Source organism: Hypanus sabinus, chromosome 19 (genome assembly GCF_030144855.1).
Source record: "Hypanus sabinus isolate sHypSab1 chromosome 19, sHypSab1.hap1, whole genome shotgun sequence".
In the NCBI taxonomy this organism is placed as follows: domain Eukaryota; kingdom Metazoa; phylum Chordata; class Chondrichthyes; order Myliobatiformes; family Dasyatidae; genus Hypanus; species Hypanus sabinus.
In genome coordinates this window covers 22,567,783-22,584,672 of record NC_082724.1, presented here as the reverse complement: position 1 = coordinate 22,584,672, position 16,890 = coordinate 22,567,783, and the positions used below count along the sequence as shown (strand labels likewise).

The 16,890-nt window shown below is 36.7% G+C and overlaps 1 protein-coding gene across 7 annotated transcripts in view; it reads left to right on the top strand.

Annotated features, from left to right (window-relative positions):
- LOC132377797 (ERC protein 2) overlaps nt 1-16,890 on the top strand; it is a 782,782-nt gene that overhangs the window by 612,812 nt on the left and 153,080 nt on the right. For 2 of the 7 annotated variants that reach the window (XM_059944163.1, XM_059944161.1), the window contains one exon: nt 5,200-5,265. The exons of the other annotated variants lie outside the window; for them this stretch is intronic. In XM_059944163.1, the coding sequence (XP_059800146.1) occupies nt 5,200-5,226 (27 nt within the window). In that variant the 3' untranslated portion in view covers nt 5,227-5,265. The remainder of the gene's footprint in view (nt 1-5,199; nt 5,266-16,890) is intronic. 7 annotated transcript variants of the gene reach the window in all.

Genomic DNA, 16,890 nt, shown 5'->3' with positions numbered 1-16,890 from the left:
TAATATAGAGGAGGCCGTATTAGGAGCAGCAGAGTGAGGCTGCTTGACAAGCCAACCATTTTAATTCCAATCCCCACTCCCAATCCAACATGTCGGTCCATGGTCTACTGTCACAATGAGGTCATTCTCAGGTTGCAAGAGTAACATCTCATTTTACTTCTGGGTCGCCTCCTCCAACCTGATGGCATGAACATTGATTCCTCTAATCTCTGGTAATTTTCCCCCTCCTCTTTCCCTCTTATTTCATTCTCCACTCAGGCTCCCCTCTCACCTCTCCTCTTCACCTGCCTTTCACCTTCCTCCTTCCCTTTCTCCTAAGGTCCACCTGTCCTCTCCTTCTCCAGCCGTTTAACTTTTCCACCTATCACTTCGCTGCTTCTTACTTCCTTCCCCCCCTCCCCCAACCTGGCTTCACCTATCACCTTCCAGCTGTACTCCTTACCCTCCCCTCTCCTCCCCACCTTCTTATTCTGGCCTCATCCTCTCCAGTCCTGATGAGGGGTTTCAGCCCAAATTGTCAATTATCTATTCATTTCCATAGATGCTGCATGACCTGCTGTGTTCCTCCATCATTTTGTGTGTGTAACTCTGGATTTTCACGTCTGCAGAATCTCTTGTGTTTATAATATAATGCTTTAAAAGGCATTGGTCAGACCACATTTGGACTATTCTGAGTAGTTTTGAGCCCCATGTCTAATAAGGGATGTGCTGGCATTGGGGAGAATCCAGAAGAGGTTGATTAGGATGATCCCAGGAATGAAAGGGTTAATGTATGAAGAGCGTTTGATGGCTCAGCACTTCTACTCGGTGGTGTTTGGAAGATTGAGGGGATATGTCATTGAAACCTATCGAATATGAAGAGGCCAAGGTGGAGTTGGTGTGCAGAGAATATTTACAATAGTGGGAGACTCTTTTCCTGAGCGCACAGACCACTGTGCATTTAGAACAGAGATGAGGAGGAATTTCTTTAGTCACTAGGTACTGGTGGAATTCATTGTCACAGACACCTGTGGAGATCAAGTGATTGGGTATATTTAAAGTGGATTTTATAGGTTCTTGATTAGTAAGGGGATCAAAGGTTCGGGGAGATGGCAGGATACTGGGGTTGAGAGCAAAAATTAATCAGCCATGGTCAAATGGTGGCGCAGACTCAATAGGCCGAATTTCATAATTCTGCTCGTATGTTTCATAGTCTTAAGGTCTCAGTCTGGAATATGACCAAAAACTGGGTCTCCACACCCCTCTTTAGACAGGCAATTCTAAATATCCTCAATCAACTGGATGTAGCAGATTCTCATTTGTCCCAAGTGGCCAACTCATTGAGAGAATAACTTGTAGTTCTGGACACCTCAACTAGGGGGAATTTTGTATCAAATCTGCAACTACCCTGTCAAGCCATGTAAAAAATTTAGTACATTTGAATGACATCACCTCACATTATTTTAAATGAAGAGAATATAAGCCCAGTCTGCTTAGTCTGTTGTAGTAATTGTGCAAAATGTCCATCATTTCCTTATTTTCATTTAAATTACTGATATCAGACGTCCCTGGGGCTCTTAACCCTCTCTTTTCCCTAATATAGTCAAAAATCTTTGCTCTGTTGGCTTTGATACCCCATGCAAATTAATATTTATATTTCCATTATCTAGTTCGTACATATACTTTTACACCTCTATTTCGTTTGTTTTCTTTGCCATCTGCCAAAATCTGTGTTTGCTCTTTGCATTTCTTTTTCTTTCAAATTTTTTTGTTTCATTTTGTCTTTGAATTCTTTCATCATTAATGACTTATTTTGGCAAAATGAGTCCTGGCTCCCTTGTGCAATATAATGGATCTGTTTCAGGATTTATTTCACCACCTTTCAGAGATTTTTTTTTAAATCATCTATTGACTAATTGTTCGGGAACAGCCCTGTCTGGTTATACTTAAAGTTAGATTCACCTAAATCTTAGCAAACAATATTTTTTTTTTGCTTTTCTGTAAATGGCCTTGACATTGAGCATGTAATGTTTGCTATTGGTCCAAGTCAAAGAAAGATACAGTATGGAATCCAACCCTTTGGCCCACCAAGTTCATAATTGTCATCAAACACCTATTTACACAAAATTAATCCCATCTTTTATTGTCCCCATGATCTCATCAGATTTGCCCAAATGTAACCACTCACCTACACACTGGGAGCAACATACACTGGCCAATTAACCTACCAGCCTGCACGTTTTTGCCTGTAGGAGAAAATTGGAGCACCCAAAGGAAATTCACATGCTCACAGGGAGAATGTGCAAACTTCATGAGCAGCAAACCAAGGTCAGGATTGAACCTGTGTCACGCTGTAAGGAAGCAGTTCCACCAGTTGTCCCTGTGCTACACTAATGTTCACAGTTGGTAGGCTCTTATATAAATTTGTCTCATTATTCAATTCTAAATCTAGTATGGCCTTATTGCATGATACTATAACATACCAGTTGCAAAACGTTCTCCTGAACAAATTCAAGAAGACAATCACACCTTCCTAATATTTTGTAACACCACTCCAGCTTGATCTGTATTCAGGTAACAAGCAGAACTATTATATTTGAAGCTACCATTATCACCTTCACATTTCTTTCCAGATGGTACTTACATAGAAAGATTACAGTGTGTAGTTAGGGGTCATATTTCAGTCTGATTCCCGGGTGCACTAAACCATCATGTGTGGAACCTTTTCTTATTATCATTCCACTTGAATGAAGTGTAGCATGATACCAGTCCAATGCAATGCCATATTCTTACATTGCCCAGTCTGCAGACACTCTATCAAACTTTATAAAGTGAATTCTGTAATAACATAGGAAATTAGCTGTCCTCTGCAAACATCCAATAGGCAAATGCAAAAATTAATAAGAGCAATAATGTAGCTCTGTTAGCTGAAAATTGTAGTGCAGACACCTTTATGATTATGTTTTTATCTTACATTTAGGTGCACTGCCCTTTAAAGATATCCTATTCTGAACATCCAGTTTTCATTTCTTCATAATTTCTAGGCTCTCAGCATAAAGAATATGAAGATCCTAATTCAAAAATAACATTTAATAGCAAATTATTCCCAGTAACTTTGAGAGAAATGAAGAAAAGTGTTTTCTTAATCTTCAAACTATGATGGAACCAAAGAACTTGTGATTTCATTTATATATTTCACACAAGGTATCAGTTTTATATATTTTTCTTGAATGCATTGAACAAAATTGGGGGGAAACGGGTAAATAAAGTTTGATTCTAAATGTTCCAAGAGTTGACAGTAAGACTATGGGAATAAATGATCAATCTTTTAAAACAAAATCAGACAAAGGCCATTAGATTGTTAATTCCATCATTTGTTATAAATGTCAATAATTATTTTTACTTGCCATGCTGCATTATTCACAGTGGAATTTATTTCAGAATTTAATGGTTTGTGCTGATCAAAACTGGAAAGGGAAGAGAATGATCTGAAAATTACAGCTTCTTTGTAAAATAAAGCTTTGTGAGCTTTCATGGGACCTACTATTTCTCCTGGTGTTCAGGTTGATGGGTTGCAGGCTACAGAATTTGTAGTTCTCCATAATAATTGCAACTTTAGTTCATTTTTCTCTAGCCTACTTTGAAAGGATATTCAAAACAGTGACTAAATCCCAATGAGATTATTTTACACTCTTTTAAAAATGTTCTACTTTTCAAAAGTAAGGCAAAAATATTCTTTTGGAACAGTATTGCTAAAGCCCAAAGTAGATCTGTGGCATTCTGAGTAGAGATTAAAGCAAACTGATCTGATGCTGTAACAAGATAGGTATTTAAGTGTGAAATGGGCATTCCTTGTTTCACTAGAAGCAAGTGATTAATTTGCCAATCCATTGCTAAGTGGCAGAAGAAGGTAATTGCAGTTAGTTCATAGAAGCTCGTAGCTGGGTCATCCGTCACCTAATGCTGCTGTGATTAAATCTGTATGTGTTTATCTTCATTTTTTTAGTGAAATACTAGAACAGCTATAGGTCTCACAGTCTACACCTAAAGGCAACAATTTGACATGCTGCTTGTTGAAAGTCCAAATCCGTTAAGCTGTGTGTTCACATTGATCTCTCCATTGTTGCAATGGTCTAACCAATCCATGGCTAAAGATCCATTTAAATTTCTACATGTCTTCCTTATATTATTCACCTTTGACCCTGGTAGCCATGGGAGCACAAGTGCCTAAAGCTTCTAAATGAAAAAAAAATGTACAATGTTTGTAGGAGTGAATAAGATTGATGTAGTTATTTTATTTATTTTAAGACGTTATTTTGACATGCAAGTTTCTTTTGGCTCAGCTGAATTTTATATGAACAATATATTTTGATATTAGCTATTAAGAAAGGACATTATTAATTTAACAGAAATTAAAAGGATCTCTTGTTTTGCAGGATGCATTTTCAAGTTACTGTAGATCCCTAAGAATATTTAATTGTTTTTTGCATACTTTTCTAGGCTGTCTGATAATCTATTTTTGCAAGCAGGTAAATCCTGACATTGAAAATGGACCTAAATGAAGTTAATGCAAATCGAAACAGGATGAAACATATGTTGACTGAATTAGAACAGAGTTGGTGTTCTGTAATTAAAGATTAATAATTCATGATTACACCTTTGTGAATTCATGATGTGTATTCTGTCTATCCATTAAGCTAATGCCCCCCCCCCCCCATCATTTCCTTATAATGAGAGTTTCTGGAATTAATTCAGAGTTGCAATTTCTTATTTAGACTCTGAGGAATTGTGTCAGAACAATTTTTTTAAACTGCATATCATGAAATGTCATGGTCTAAGCCTGCTTAATATTTGCCTTTGTTGGGATATGATTTTATGAGCGTACCGATTGTTTGTTAGAGAGTATACAGGGATTACTAAACAATCAAGAAACATCCTTCAAATTCTAAACTCTTTTACTGGGTAAGTACTTCAGTCAAATGGATTCTGCTTGTTTTTGCTTTGGCTTCTGTTTAGTAGGTTCCAAAGGGGTGAAATTGTCTCGGTAGACAATCTGTATGTTTGTTTATCTTTGTGCTGAAGCTGCCGGCTGTCTATTTTAAACAAACTCACATTTTCAACCAACAGAGATAAAAATGTCCTAATGTGTCAAACTGACTAACCCTCTCTTTGTTTCATTCCAATGCTGCCATGCATGTCCTCAAACACATCGGCCAATAGGATGATGAGGAGGGCATATGGGCGTAACAGTACACATGAACCAAAGCTACAGTTTTGTTCTGAGGGGTGAGAGCCTGGATTTTCTCTTCTCAGATCAGATTGCACTGGATGCTGTAATGCTCAAATATTCCGCTCTTTGTGCAATGTTTCTTTGTGTGTGTTCTCTCTTTGTTGTTCCTGTGTCACCATCTCTCTCTTTCCACATTGCTTCTAAAGAAATGTGAATTTGAAACTGATTTTGTGGCAATGCAGGTGAGAAAGTATTCACTATAGTAATTCTAGCAGTGTGAATAAAAGTAATACTTAAGGCATTGGAAAAGCAATAATTAAATGACATGCATTCCAATGAAGAAGTGCACTGCTAGCCAAATATATTATTGTATGGCATTTCCTGGTGGCAAAATACGTGCATTTTCAAAAGATGATTCTGCATGGCAGAATAGGATTTCTAGAAAGGAATAGTGTGAGGAAACAGATTCAGAATAGGAAGGAAAATTAGGTTTAATTCCCAATTCCAGGGAAGTTAGTTGACAGTTTTACATAGGAGATCTGTGCCAGGTACAAATTGTTCATCTAATCGAGTTAAAGCCTATTTTCCCCATAGATTTGTACCCAACTCCTTTGATCCTTCTTGATCAGGAGAGTTTTTATTGTAATGCTTTTGATTAAAAACATGTATATTTTCCACTACATATAGCAATTAGTGCCTGATACTGAAGATGATAATGCTTAAATTTGCTGTTAAAATTATGTGTTGAGTTAACCTATATTTTTAAATGTGCCATCAGTTAAACACATGGTTGATGTTTACACCAATTTTGTACATCTGTATTCAAAAACATCAATGTGCATCATCTCTTAATGTTTTTTCTATTAATTTGAAAAGGTGGAAATTAAGTTGAAATCATAGAGTGGTTATTTTACTGAACCACGTTCAGGGAATATGGCAGTTGTATAACTTACAGTTCATTCTTAAATGCTACACATGAAAAATAAAGATTGCACTATTACAAAAATCACAAATTAATTCTAATTTCCTGTCTCTTTTGGAAATTGAATCATAATAAAAGAAAACAGAAAAAGTATTAAGGTTACTACAGACATCCGTCTCTGTACTCCTCAAGAATTTTAATACAAATTTGTTTTGACAGTTTGATGTTGCTTGTGCAGGGATTTTTATGGTCTGTGAAACCAGAGATTCTTGTAGAGACTTATTTTGAATTGGTGTTTAATCTTGGTGTTATACGAATAGTTGAGCTCTCATCTGATCGTGAAATTCCATTCTTGTGTCAGGAGGTGTCAGTTACAGAGTTTGGTTCTTTTTTTCTTGTGTCAATGTCCAATGGAAAATAAGTTTACTGCATAATAATAAAATGATGTTGTTACAGACTAAGTATAGATATATATTTGCATTTTCTTCAGGTGAATTAAGTCTTGAAAATGTTAGGGAGTTAGACATTTTTTCTGACATGAGGATGCAGTTAAAATGCCTCAGGAGTGATCCCTTTTTCTTATGCCTTTCCATGGATTTCAGAATTAATTTGTTCAATTCATTAGGTGAACAGCATGCTTGCTGGAAGTCAGGAATAGACTCTTTTCAATCATGTTTTGGAGCCCAGTTACATTCTTGACAACCTACCTTTGCGGCTTCCATTTCATGTTAAATCTACTAAGAGGAGAATTTAGGGACAGCAGTGTCCCAGGAATGTAACGTTTTTATTGTCTACTATCCAGAACAGGAGTGCTCATTGGTGCCGCAAAAGAAATTCCAGGGCCTCCCCCTCATGTTTACTTTTGCTCAGATGAGAAGGTATTAGATAAGGGGCCGTGTAAAACACTAGTGCACGAAAGTAGAGCTTACAGTTTTGTGAGGTGGCCAGGCATGTTGAGATATACTGAAGACTGCTCTATTACACAGGAGAGAGAGAGTTGGCATAAGTGTTTTTTTCCAGAATAGAGAGTTTAGTGAGGTGCCCCAATTATTTACTGCTTTTATCAATAACTTGGAGGAACGAGTAATGTGCAAGGTATCCAAGTTTGTTCATGACAGGAGTATAGGTACAGGTGTCCCCCGCTTTACGAACGTTCGCTTTACGCCTTTTCGCTTTTACAAAAGACCTACATTAGTAACCTGTTTTCGCATTACAAAGAGGATTTTTGCTTTTATGAAAATTTTTCCCGTATAAATTAATGGTTCTTCACTTTACACCATTTTGGCTTAAGAAAGGTTTCATAGGAACGCTCTACCTTTGTAAAGGGGTGGGGGCCACCTGTACAGGACACGCTGTGATAGTGATACTTGGACTCTGCAACTGTGATAGGTAATTTGAGAGAGTGAATGAAAAGTTGGCATATAGAATTTAATGTAAAAAAATGTGCAGTCATGCATTTCAGTAGGAAGAATCAAAAAGCAGCTGTTAATGGAGAGAAATTGCAAATGAGTAAAGTATAGAGGGGTATAGGTTTATTGTCCATGATCCGCACAAAAAAATTGCATAACATTTAGCAAACAATTAAACAATAAAATGGCATATTGTTCTTTATTGCTTGTCAGTTGGTGTTTAACTGCAACTGAACAGGGTGTTGGTGTGGCAGCACATGGAGTATGGTGCATGGTTCTGGTCCTTTATTTAAGAAAAGATGTGCTGGCACTCGAGACAGTCCAAAGGATATTCATTAAGCTAGTTCTTGGAATGAGCAGATTGCCCTACAATATGTGTATAAAAAGAAGTTAGATATAGTTACTACAGTGTTTAGAAGAATGAGGGGTAATATTATCAAAATGTACAAACTCCAAAGTAAGTATGACAGAGTAAATTTTGAGATGTTTTTACGAGTAAGAGAGCCTTAACCTATGAGCTCTTTTTGTAGGATTCTTCAACTTGTTCTCTATATTTATTGTTTGCTTGTTTATTTATTTATTGTCATCTTTATTGTTACTTAGGGTAAAGCCTAGGTAGTTCTAAGGTAGGGACGTGTTCGGCACAGCTTTGTGGGCCGAAGGGCCTGTATTGTGCTGTATGTTTTCTATGTTATATCTTTTTGAAATTCTCAGTTTTTTTTGTACACTAGTTGTTGTCCATTGTTGTGGTCTTTCAGTGTGTTTCTTGTACTTACTGTGATTGCCTGCAAGAAAATGAATCTCAGGGTTGTATATGATGACATATATGTACTTTGATAATGAATTTACTTTGAACTTTGAATGAAGATGTATAGTTACAAGACAAGGGGGCAATTATTTAAAACTGCACTGGAACTTCATCTCAACAAGTCACACAAAATGACGGAGGAACTCAGCAGGCCAGGCAGCATCTATGGAAAAAAATATAGTCGATGTTTTAGGCAGAGACTGTTCAGCAGGAACTTCATCTTGTGGAGTGTGTTAACATCTGGAATTCTCAACCCTGAAGGGTTATGGGGACTCGACCACTTAAGATATTGAAAGAGAAGATTGACAATTTTCCAAAAGATAAGGGAATTGAAAGTTATATGGAAGTGACATAGAAGAGGAGCTGAGGTTTGGGACTGATTTGCCATGATTATTTTGAATGGTGAGGCAGGCTTGAGGGACTATGAGAACCACTTGTGCTCCTTTTGTACACAATTCTGTATGCCACTTAAGCTTCAAATACACTTCTTCAGATGATTTTTTTATCAAGAGGGAAAAACTCTAATACAGTCTGTGTTGTGTCTGGTTTTAGATGGTGGGCCAGGGATCGTTAAGGTGTGTTTAACGTTTTTGAGATTGTATTTCATATTTGAACAGTTGACAAATGATCAACAATTTGCATAACTGTGCAAACTTTTCCTGTAAATGAACACTGTTCCTACTCCCATTTGAATTGTGCACATTTGTCTTGTATGATTTTAAGGAAAGAAAACTTATATTTCCATCATCTTCTGCAAGCCAAGAGGTCATAGGTAGGTAATGTGAAGGTTTGCAAAGGCAAGGATTGTACACCTCTAGAAACTTATTCCTTAAATGTATTTTCAATCTCCTGTCTGAAATATGCAACATAGAAGCTTCATGTTATTAACCCTATACTTTCAGAAGGCTAGGTGAGTTCTGCTGAAATAATCATAAAATTAAATTCTTCAAAGAACAACTTCACTTTGATCTTATTATGAAATACTCCTACACTCAATCAACATACAAAAACAATTATTTTGCTTGAATTATAAGGAGAGACTATATAGGCTGGGGCTGTTTTCCCTGGCTCAGGGGTAGCCTTGGAAAGGCTTATAAAATCATGAGAAGCATAGATATGGTAGATAGTCACAGCCTTTTTGGGTGGTGGGGGGGGGGGCGGGGAAATCGGTTCTAAACCAAGAGGGCATAGGTTTAATGTGAGAGGGGAAAGATTCAAAAGTGATCTGAGAGGCAACTTTATGACATGGAGTGGTGGTTATATGGAATGTGCTGCCAGGTAAAGTGGTAGAAGCAGGTACATTTACAAAATTTAAAATTTATTTGGACAGACAACTGGAACTAGCTTAGTTCACGTAAAGAAGTTGGATTGAAGGACCTTGCTCCTTGCTGTATAACTCTATGACTATAAGAAACTGGCAAGAAATTTTTTAAAAATATGACATTGTTGGATTTTGATGTTAATCTGAGGTTCTTTTAGAAGTCTGGAAAGAGGCACAGAACTTGTTGATTCTTTTAAGTGTTAGTAGAACACAGAGTGTTGAAAATGGACAGTGAAAGAGGTCTACTTATTGAAGAGAGGGAGAATCAAAAGAAAAAGACAAAGACAAAATATGATGCAGCCTCGTGGTCATCTATTTGTATACTCCATAGATAAGAAAAAATCCATTTCAATTTGCAGATAAGAGTTAACCAATTAGAAACCCCCTATTCAAATAATTCAGCAGCAGAGCTTTCCAGAATCATACAAATGTAACCACTAGGGGACACATTGGAAAAGGCAAAGGAAATGTACTAAACTGGTACATGTATATGAGTAGTTATATAAAATGCAAGCAGACAATTAATTGCTAAGCTGCAAAGAAAATAACAATTGAAAAGTTGGATCCAACAACATAGATGGAGGTAATTCAGCCTTGCTGCCAAAAAAGGGCTATTTAGACTTCTTCAGCTGCTCATCTCTGTCTATTAGCCTGATAAAGGCATACTGAATGGTCATCAATTATATTTTAATGCAATGGCTGTTTCTGACTACATCAGTTCTTCAGACACTCAGTTGCAGACTCAACCATTGTCTTGCTGTATTTAGTTTCTCCCCAACATTACTCAAAAATGTGTTCCTTAATTATTGTCCTTGCTGATGAAGGAAATAGTCACCCAATCTACACCTTTTGAACATCAGTTAAGCTTCCTTCAGCACAGCCAATCAACTTCTCTGCGTAGAAGTTCACCAGTCTTGATAAAATCCTTATAGATTTGCTTTGCACTTTCTCCAGTCACATCTTGCCCTGACTATAATGCAATGACTTTAAGTGACCATATACCTAAATTACCAGTAGCTTACTAAGCAAATGGTCTATGCATCCCTCCTCCTAGGTCATGCGATTTTACAACAAATGTAATATGCTGTATCTCTCCTTAACCACTTTATCTAATTTCAGATATCCATGGGCATGCATTTCAAGGCCTTCTGTTATTCTGTACTTCCACATGCCTATAAAGTTTCTTCTCTGTTCCTTTTGCCTTGTTTGCCTAATTGTGCTTGTTCATAAGCCTCTCCACATTGAATTCAATTTGCTACTATTTTGCCCATGTGACCAATTAGCTGTATCTTCCTGCAGCATACAGCTTTCTTTCTGCTTAGAAAAGGCACAGGTGAAGCAAGGACAGTATCGATTTGGTATCATTTGTTTCATTCTTCCTGCATCTATATGCAAATCATTGATAAATTTACTACAGAAATCATGGGATTACAGAAGATCACTACAAATAATCTTTGCGGAAACACGTGAACACAGGGCCATTTGTGGTTCCAATGTGCCATTTTCCTCCGGATGCCATCTGTGATCTTGTTGATGTTAATTTGTGTAAACTACAACAAATTTTCTGCTCTCATCATCCAATTTTGTGACTTCCTCAATATTTTCAATCAAGTTAGTCTTTTGCAAATCCATGCTGACTGTTCTTACTTCATCTGTGCCTTTTCTAAATAATGATTTTTGTTACCTCAACTTTATTTAGCCCTCTGCCAAAATAGGGTGCTCAGCCTGAAACTACTTATTCTGATCCTTTTTCTTTAAAACAAGAATATCAGTTTAACAATTTTCCTTCACTTTACACCTTTAGGCTGAGAATTGGAGAGTGATCAGAGCCATCACTCCCTTGTTTTTCTTAAAAGCAAAACCAGGATTACAGTTTTTTTTTCTGCTTCTAAGGACATGGATTTGCTTAATATTCACCCTCCTTGTTCACAGTATTTCACAGTATTTCCTTAACTGCAGTGATTGTATCATTCCTCTCATTTGAAGGTAAAAAAAATCATTTGGGACTATAACATTCTTCCATTTCTACATTGCCCCCTAAACTTTCTGCAGAGTTGATCCCTAGACATCTGCCTTAAGATTCCATTTTTTCTCTTGTCATACTCTGTATGATCCTTGACATTCAAGGGGGCCCAGACTGGGAATCCCTCTCTTCTACTTAGTAAGAGCATATTTGCTTTAAATTCATCCTGCTGTTTCTTAAACACAAGAGATTCTGCAGATGTTGGAAATCCGGTGTAATACACACAAAATTCTGGAGGAACGCAGAGGGTCAGGCAGCATCTATGGAAAAGAATAAATAACATTTCAGGCTGAGACCCTTCATCAGGACATAACCTTTATTTCATCTACTATCTCACCACTAATTTATTGTCCCCTTGTTGTTTTCATTCACTTTTGCAAACTAATACCTCAGCCCCATAAAACTAGGTTTACTTATTTTGCAACCTGAGACCTTTGAAGGTAAATGTTTCAAGAACAACCTGTTTCAGGTTGCAAAAGCATCTCTCCCTGAATTAGTTGACAGACACGCAATCACGAAATGTCTCGCCATAGTCAGGTTTGTTGTACTGCATATACAAAATGATTTTGTTGAAGCATAAAATTTGGACTATTGCTCAAATAGGATTTTAAGTATAGAGGTAATATCCATGCAAAAAGTGTTCAGAACTTTAATCGCACTTACTTCGGGGCCAGAATTTTAAAGAGATTATTGACATTAAAGCTTGCGTGCCAATTCATTTATATAATCCTTCTAGGAATCTAGGTTGTACCAGGTTCCACAATCTTTTTTTCAAATTTGCTGATTTACTATTTTAAGCTAAATTGATACTGTGAATGAGATGCATTGTCATCATTAGACATTGGAACTGTCAAACTATGAATATTTACTTTCATTAACATCAGTAAGTGATGTGAAGGTGTTTGCAATTGTGATTTAGTGCTATCAAATATTATCTTGTTTTCTGCTTCCACAGAAGATCCTAACCTTCTGTCTTCCTTTTGCCATTATTTATCATTGCACACATCTGGCCCTTTTTCCTTGTAGTTTTGCCCAAAACCTGTGTGAATTCCATGACCTCTGTCACTAAGATCACATTGTTTCCCTCATTGAGATCAAACCTCCTACAAGATTCTTGTGCTCTAGTTTTGAATCAAGATTTTTCTGTGCTGTTCTTTTCCCTGGCCTAACTCCTCATATCCTCACATCTTTTATGAGATCTTCCTTCTTGATTCATCCTTGTAACTGGGTTTGTCTCCTTTGGTGATGCTCTGTTTCCTTACAGGACCTGATTATCAACTCACTTCTCAGAAAAACACAGTCGATGCTTTTCTACAGCTATTTAAAGTTCTCCAAAATGTTGTGATGTTGTCTCCTCTCCAGTTAGTGCATTTTTAATGTGCTTTTAATCTGAGTCTCTTTAGTCAGATCAGTATCTTGTAATAGCATTGAAAAGGTTCCAACCAAATTTGCAAATGACGTAATGACCATCTTGCATTTTCCCTTCTAATTCTCCTTCATCTCTCTGAAGCTACTGATATTGAGTTGAACTTCCTAATTGTATCCTCCAATTCAGAAACTCTGCCCCTACTTCCAGCTGTATAATCTAGCTCAACCTTATGCCGATATCATTGGAAGCACCCCTTCCATATCCAGCCTCAACTGTTCCAGTGCTGTGTTGCCTAGTATCCACGTATCTGCTCTTGATAAATTTCAGCTCATCCATGTATATTCTACTCAAACCTAATGTTACAAAAGGCCCAATTGACCTGTACCCATGACCTCATTGATTTTCTTTCATTGGTTCTTTGCCTCTAATGCCTCTTTCACAATTAGCAAATGGTTTTTCTAACTTCCTGCTTGATTTGGTTGATCAGGACTGTATAGTTTTTCCATTCCAGCACACCCCAATGCCTCACCAACTTCCAACATCAATATCTGCAGCTTGCAGCATTCCTGCTGCAAGACCATTTTTTGGGTGTGGGGGGGGGGGGACGTACCAGGATTCAAGTGCACAATGCTTGTGTGTCTGTGTGTCCTTGAAAATTTCTTTGGTAGAGGTTGTGCAGATTAAAATATTTTTTGGTTCAGTTGTTCATCTGGTATTTCATGCGAAGGTATCTAACAAACTCTTGTTTAATTTTGTTGAGGATTATCAAACCTGAGATGGGGATCAAATGTCTAAGGGAGCTAAGTATATGAAACCTTTCAGGATCAGCAGCTGGGTGGTATTAACCAGTATACTCACATCTGATTGTAGTAAAAAGCAAGTATGAGTAAGCACTGAGCTCTCGGTGATTCGAAAATCAAAAGTCATGCAATAAGAGCACAAATAGACTACATAAAAATTCATTTGAATTATAATGTTTTGCTAACTTATAATCTTAAACATTTGACCAACACTATTAGGTTAATACAATATACAAACATGTATATTTTAGCTTTAAGTTGGTTCTTTTGCATGTAACTCTTAATGCGGTACTCCCTATATTCTCATAGAGTAATTGTTGCTTTAAAACTCATTCAAATATCCCTTTGTTCATTATCACTTGTTTTGGATAATCTGCACACAACATCACTACCTGCCAGCACAAGCTGCAATATAATGGTCTGTTTATTTCTAGAAACACATAATAATTTTCTGTTCATCATTCTTAATAACTAGTTTCATAAAAATTCTTAGCCATATCCACCCTTGCCAGGAATTGTTTATTATTTAAATAGATAGTCAGTAGAAAAAAAAGATGTTTTGACTATACCCCATCAACAGATTTCAATATAGATGTTCTTGAAACTTGAAACGTGACTAAGCTTTCAATTGTTAGTTTGTTTTTGAACAGTTAATGATTTGCATATTTTAAACAAGAATTTATAATACAAAATTCATGGAAGGAAATTGCCACACAGTTGAATTTAAATGAAAATGCATAGGAGTTTCCTTTCTCCACTGTCTGCGGATTGTGTCTGAAATGAAGTTCGGTAAGTCTCAACAACTTACTTTCAAGCAACACTTCAGTGTAGTCAGACATCCTCTGCAACATCCTCTTGCAGTCAAACTCCATGCCAGAGCTGTAAATATGTTTGATACTGGGAATTGGCATGTGGTGCAAAATTGTCTTTGTAACTAAGCACTATTTAATATTTAAACTCAACTCTTGTTAAGTTTTTTTTGTCAACAAAGGAAGTAATTTTTCCCATCAGTATATTCTGAGTTAAAATACACTTCCCAATATACTTAATCCACTGTGCCATTCCAGGTTTAGTGGAAGGTAACATATGGAGTCGTAAAGCTGTAGAACACTGTTGCACAGAATCTAGTCCATGGTGAACTATTATTCTGCCTGGTCCCATCGACCTGCAGCCAGAGCATACCCTTCCACACCCCTACTACCCAAATTTCTCCACCACTTCCATTGGCAGCTCGTTCCACACTCTCACCACCCTTTGAGTGAAGAAAATCCCCTGTTGTTTCACCTTTCACCCTTAACCCATGACCTCTAGTTCCAGTCTCATCCAACCTCAGTGGAGAAGGCCTGATTTTACTGTATATCTTCACATGTGAAGTGCAGGCATGAAATTTGGAACTGTAATGTAACTCTACCATAGATCAGAGGTGATTTTAAGCATAACTCCCTCGTTTCTATTATAGAATCAGGGAACTAACTATCTTTCTTTTGTAATAAGATGGAATAGATGTAAAGAAGCAAGCGTTTACAATGTTGAAATGTTTAACAATGTGGACTGTGATATGGTTAAAACTTAGATTTTCTTCTCCCTTGTAGCCCACTTGTATGTATCTATACTGGATTTTGTGTGTCACTTTGCCATGATTGACAGTGGAGGATATGCATTCTATAAACTAAGCACTTATGTAGCATTGAAATAAAATAAGTTGAATGAAGCGATTTGAAATCACACGAGTAAGTTAAGCCAAAATGGAACTGGGTTGCTGACATTTTTGTTTATTGCATTCCTTACATTGAGGGACATTGCGGCTGCTTAACAAATGGGAAAGAAGTTAAGTGGGAGATAGGAAAGCTTAAAGAGGAAGACTGTAGGAATGATTGAAGAGATTTGTTTTAAGCAGCCTTTGAAGCAGGAGAGAGAAACAGCAAGCCAAAGTAGCTTAGGGAGAGTTACAAAGAGCAGGAACATAGTGACTGAGAGAATGGCACCAATTATAAAGCAGATGAAGTCAGTCCAGAAGTTTGAATGAGGTAATGGAACTTATTTCAAGTCCAACATATGGAAAAAGAAAATTAAAACAAAATAAAATAAAGATTGAAGGATAACTATGGAAATAGAAAGATCTTTGGAACTAGAAAGAAACAAAAGTTAAGAACAAAGGGAAATGGCAACAAATTTAGTTCTGAATTCTCAAGTCAAAAGGGAGATATAACACATTTGTCCATAAATACTGATTATTAAACCTTATTTCTCATTTTTGTGTGAGATCTTACTGGTGAAGATATTCATTACTGTCCAAATGATTAGGTGTGCAGTTCTAGCATACTGATTCACCTATGATATAAACATTCCTACCTCTGATGCTATGAAGAGGGAATTTACACTGATGGTAGTTGATGTTCGTTGATCCCCGGACTTTCCTTTGAGTAACTAATTCAATTCATTGCTTTGTCACTATTTGACTCGTTATATTTACTTAATGCACAGTGCACCACAGGTGTTTTCAAACAGTCATGATTAGCATTTTGTAGCAACAGTCTGCATATTTGAGACCCTAAACACAGGAGACACACTAAACCTTTATTTAAAATGCATAATGTTGATAATGTATATTTTGTAAGATTACAAATGACTGTGGTATTAAAATTAGTGACATTTAGTCTATATAATTTAGCTGATTTATAGTCTAGGCTCAGTTTCATGAATAGTGGTAAAACTATGTACTTAAGGTAGCATCATTCACATTAGGCATGGAGCAATTTGAGGGACAACAAACAATATGAAGAGTTATGTTTGACTGTATAAGGTCAGAAGCAAAAAAAACAATAAAAAAAGAGAAAAAAATCTGTTGTCTGCCATAACTTCAAAGAACCACCATCTCAAAATAAAATGTTATGAACTTCCATGTTGCACATTATCCCTCATAAGTTAATACCCAATTTAGCTAAGTACTAAAGTATTGGTGAGGAGGACTTTAAAGAAATTGTATTGATAACTTTCTTATTTCCATTGCCAAGGTGGCCTGTCTGAGC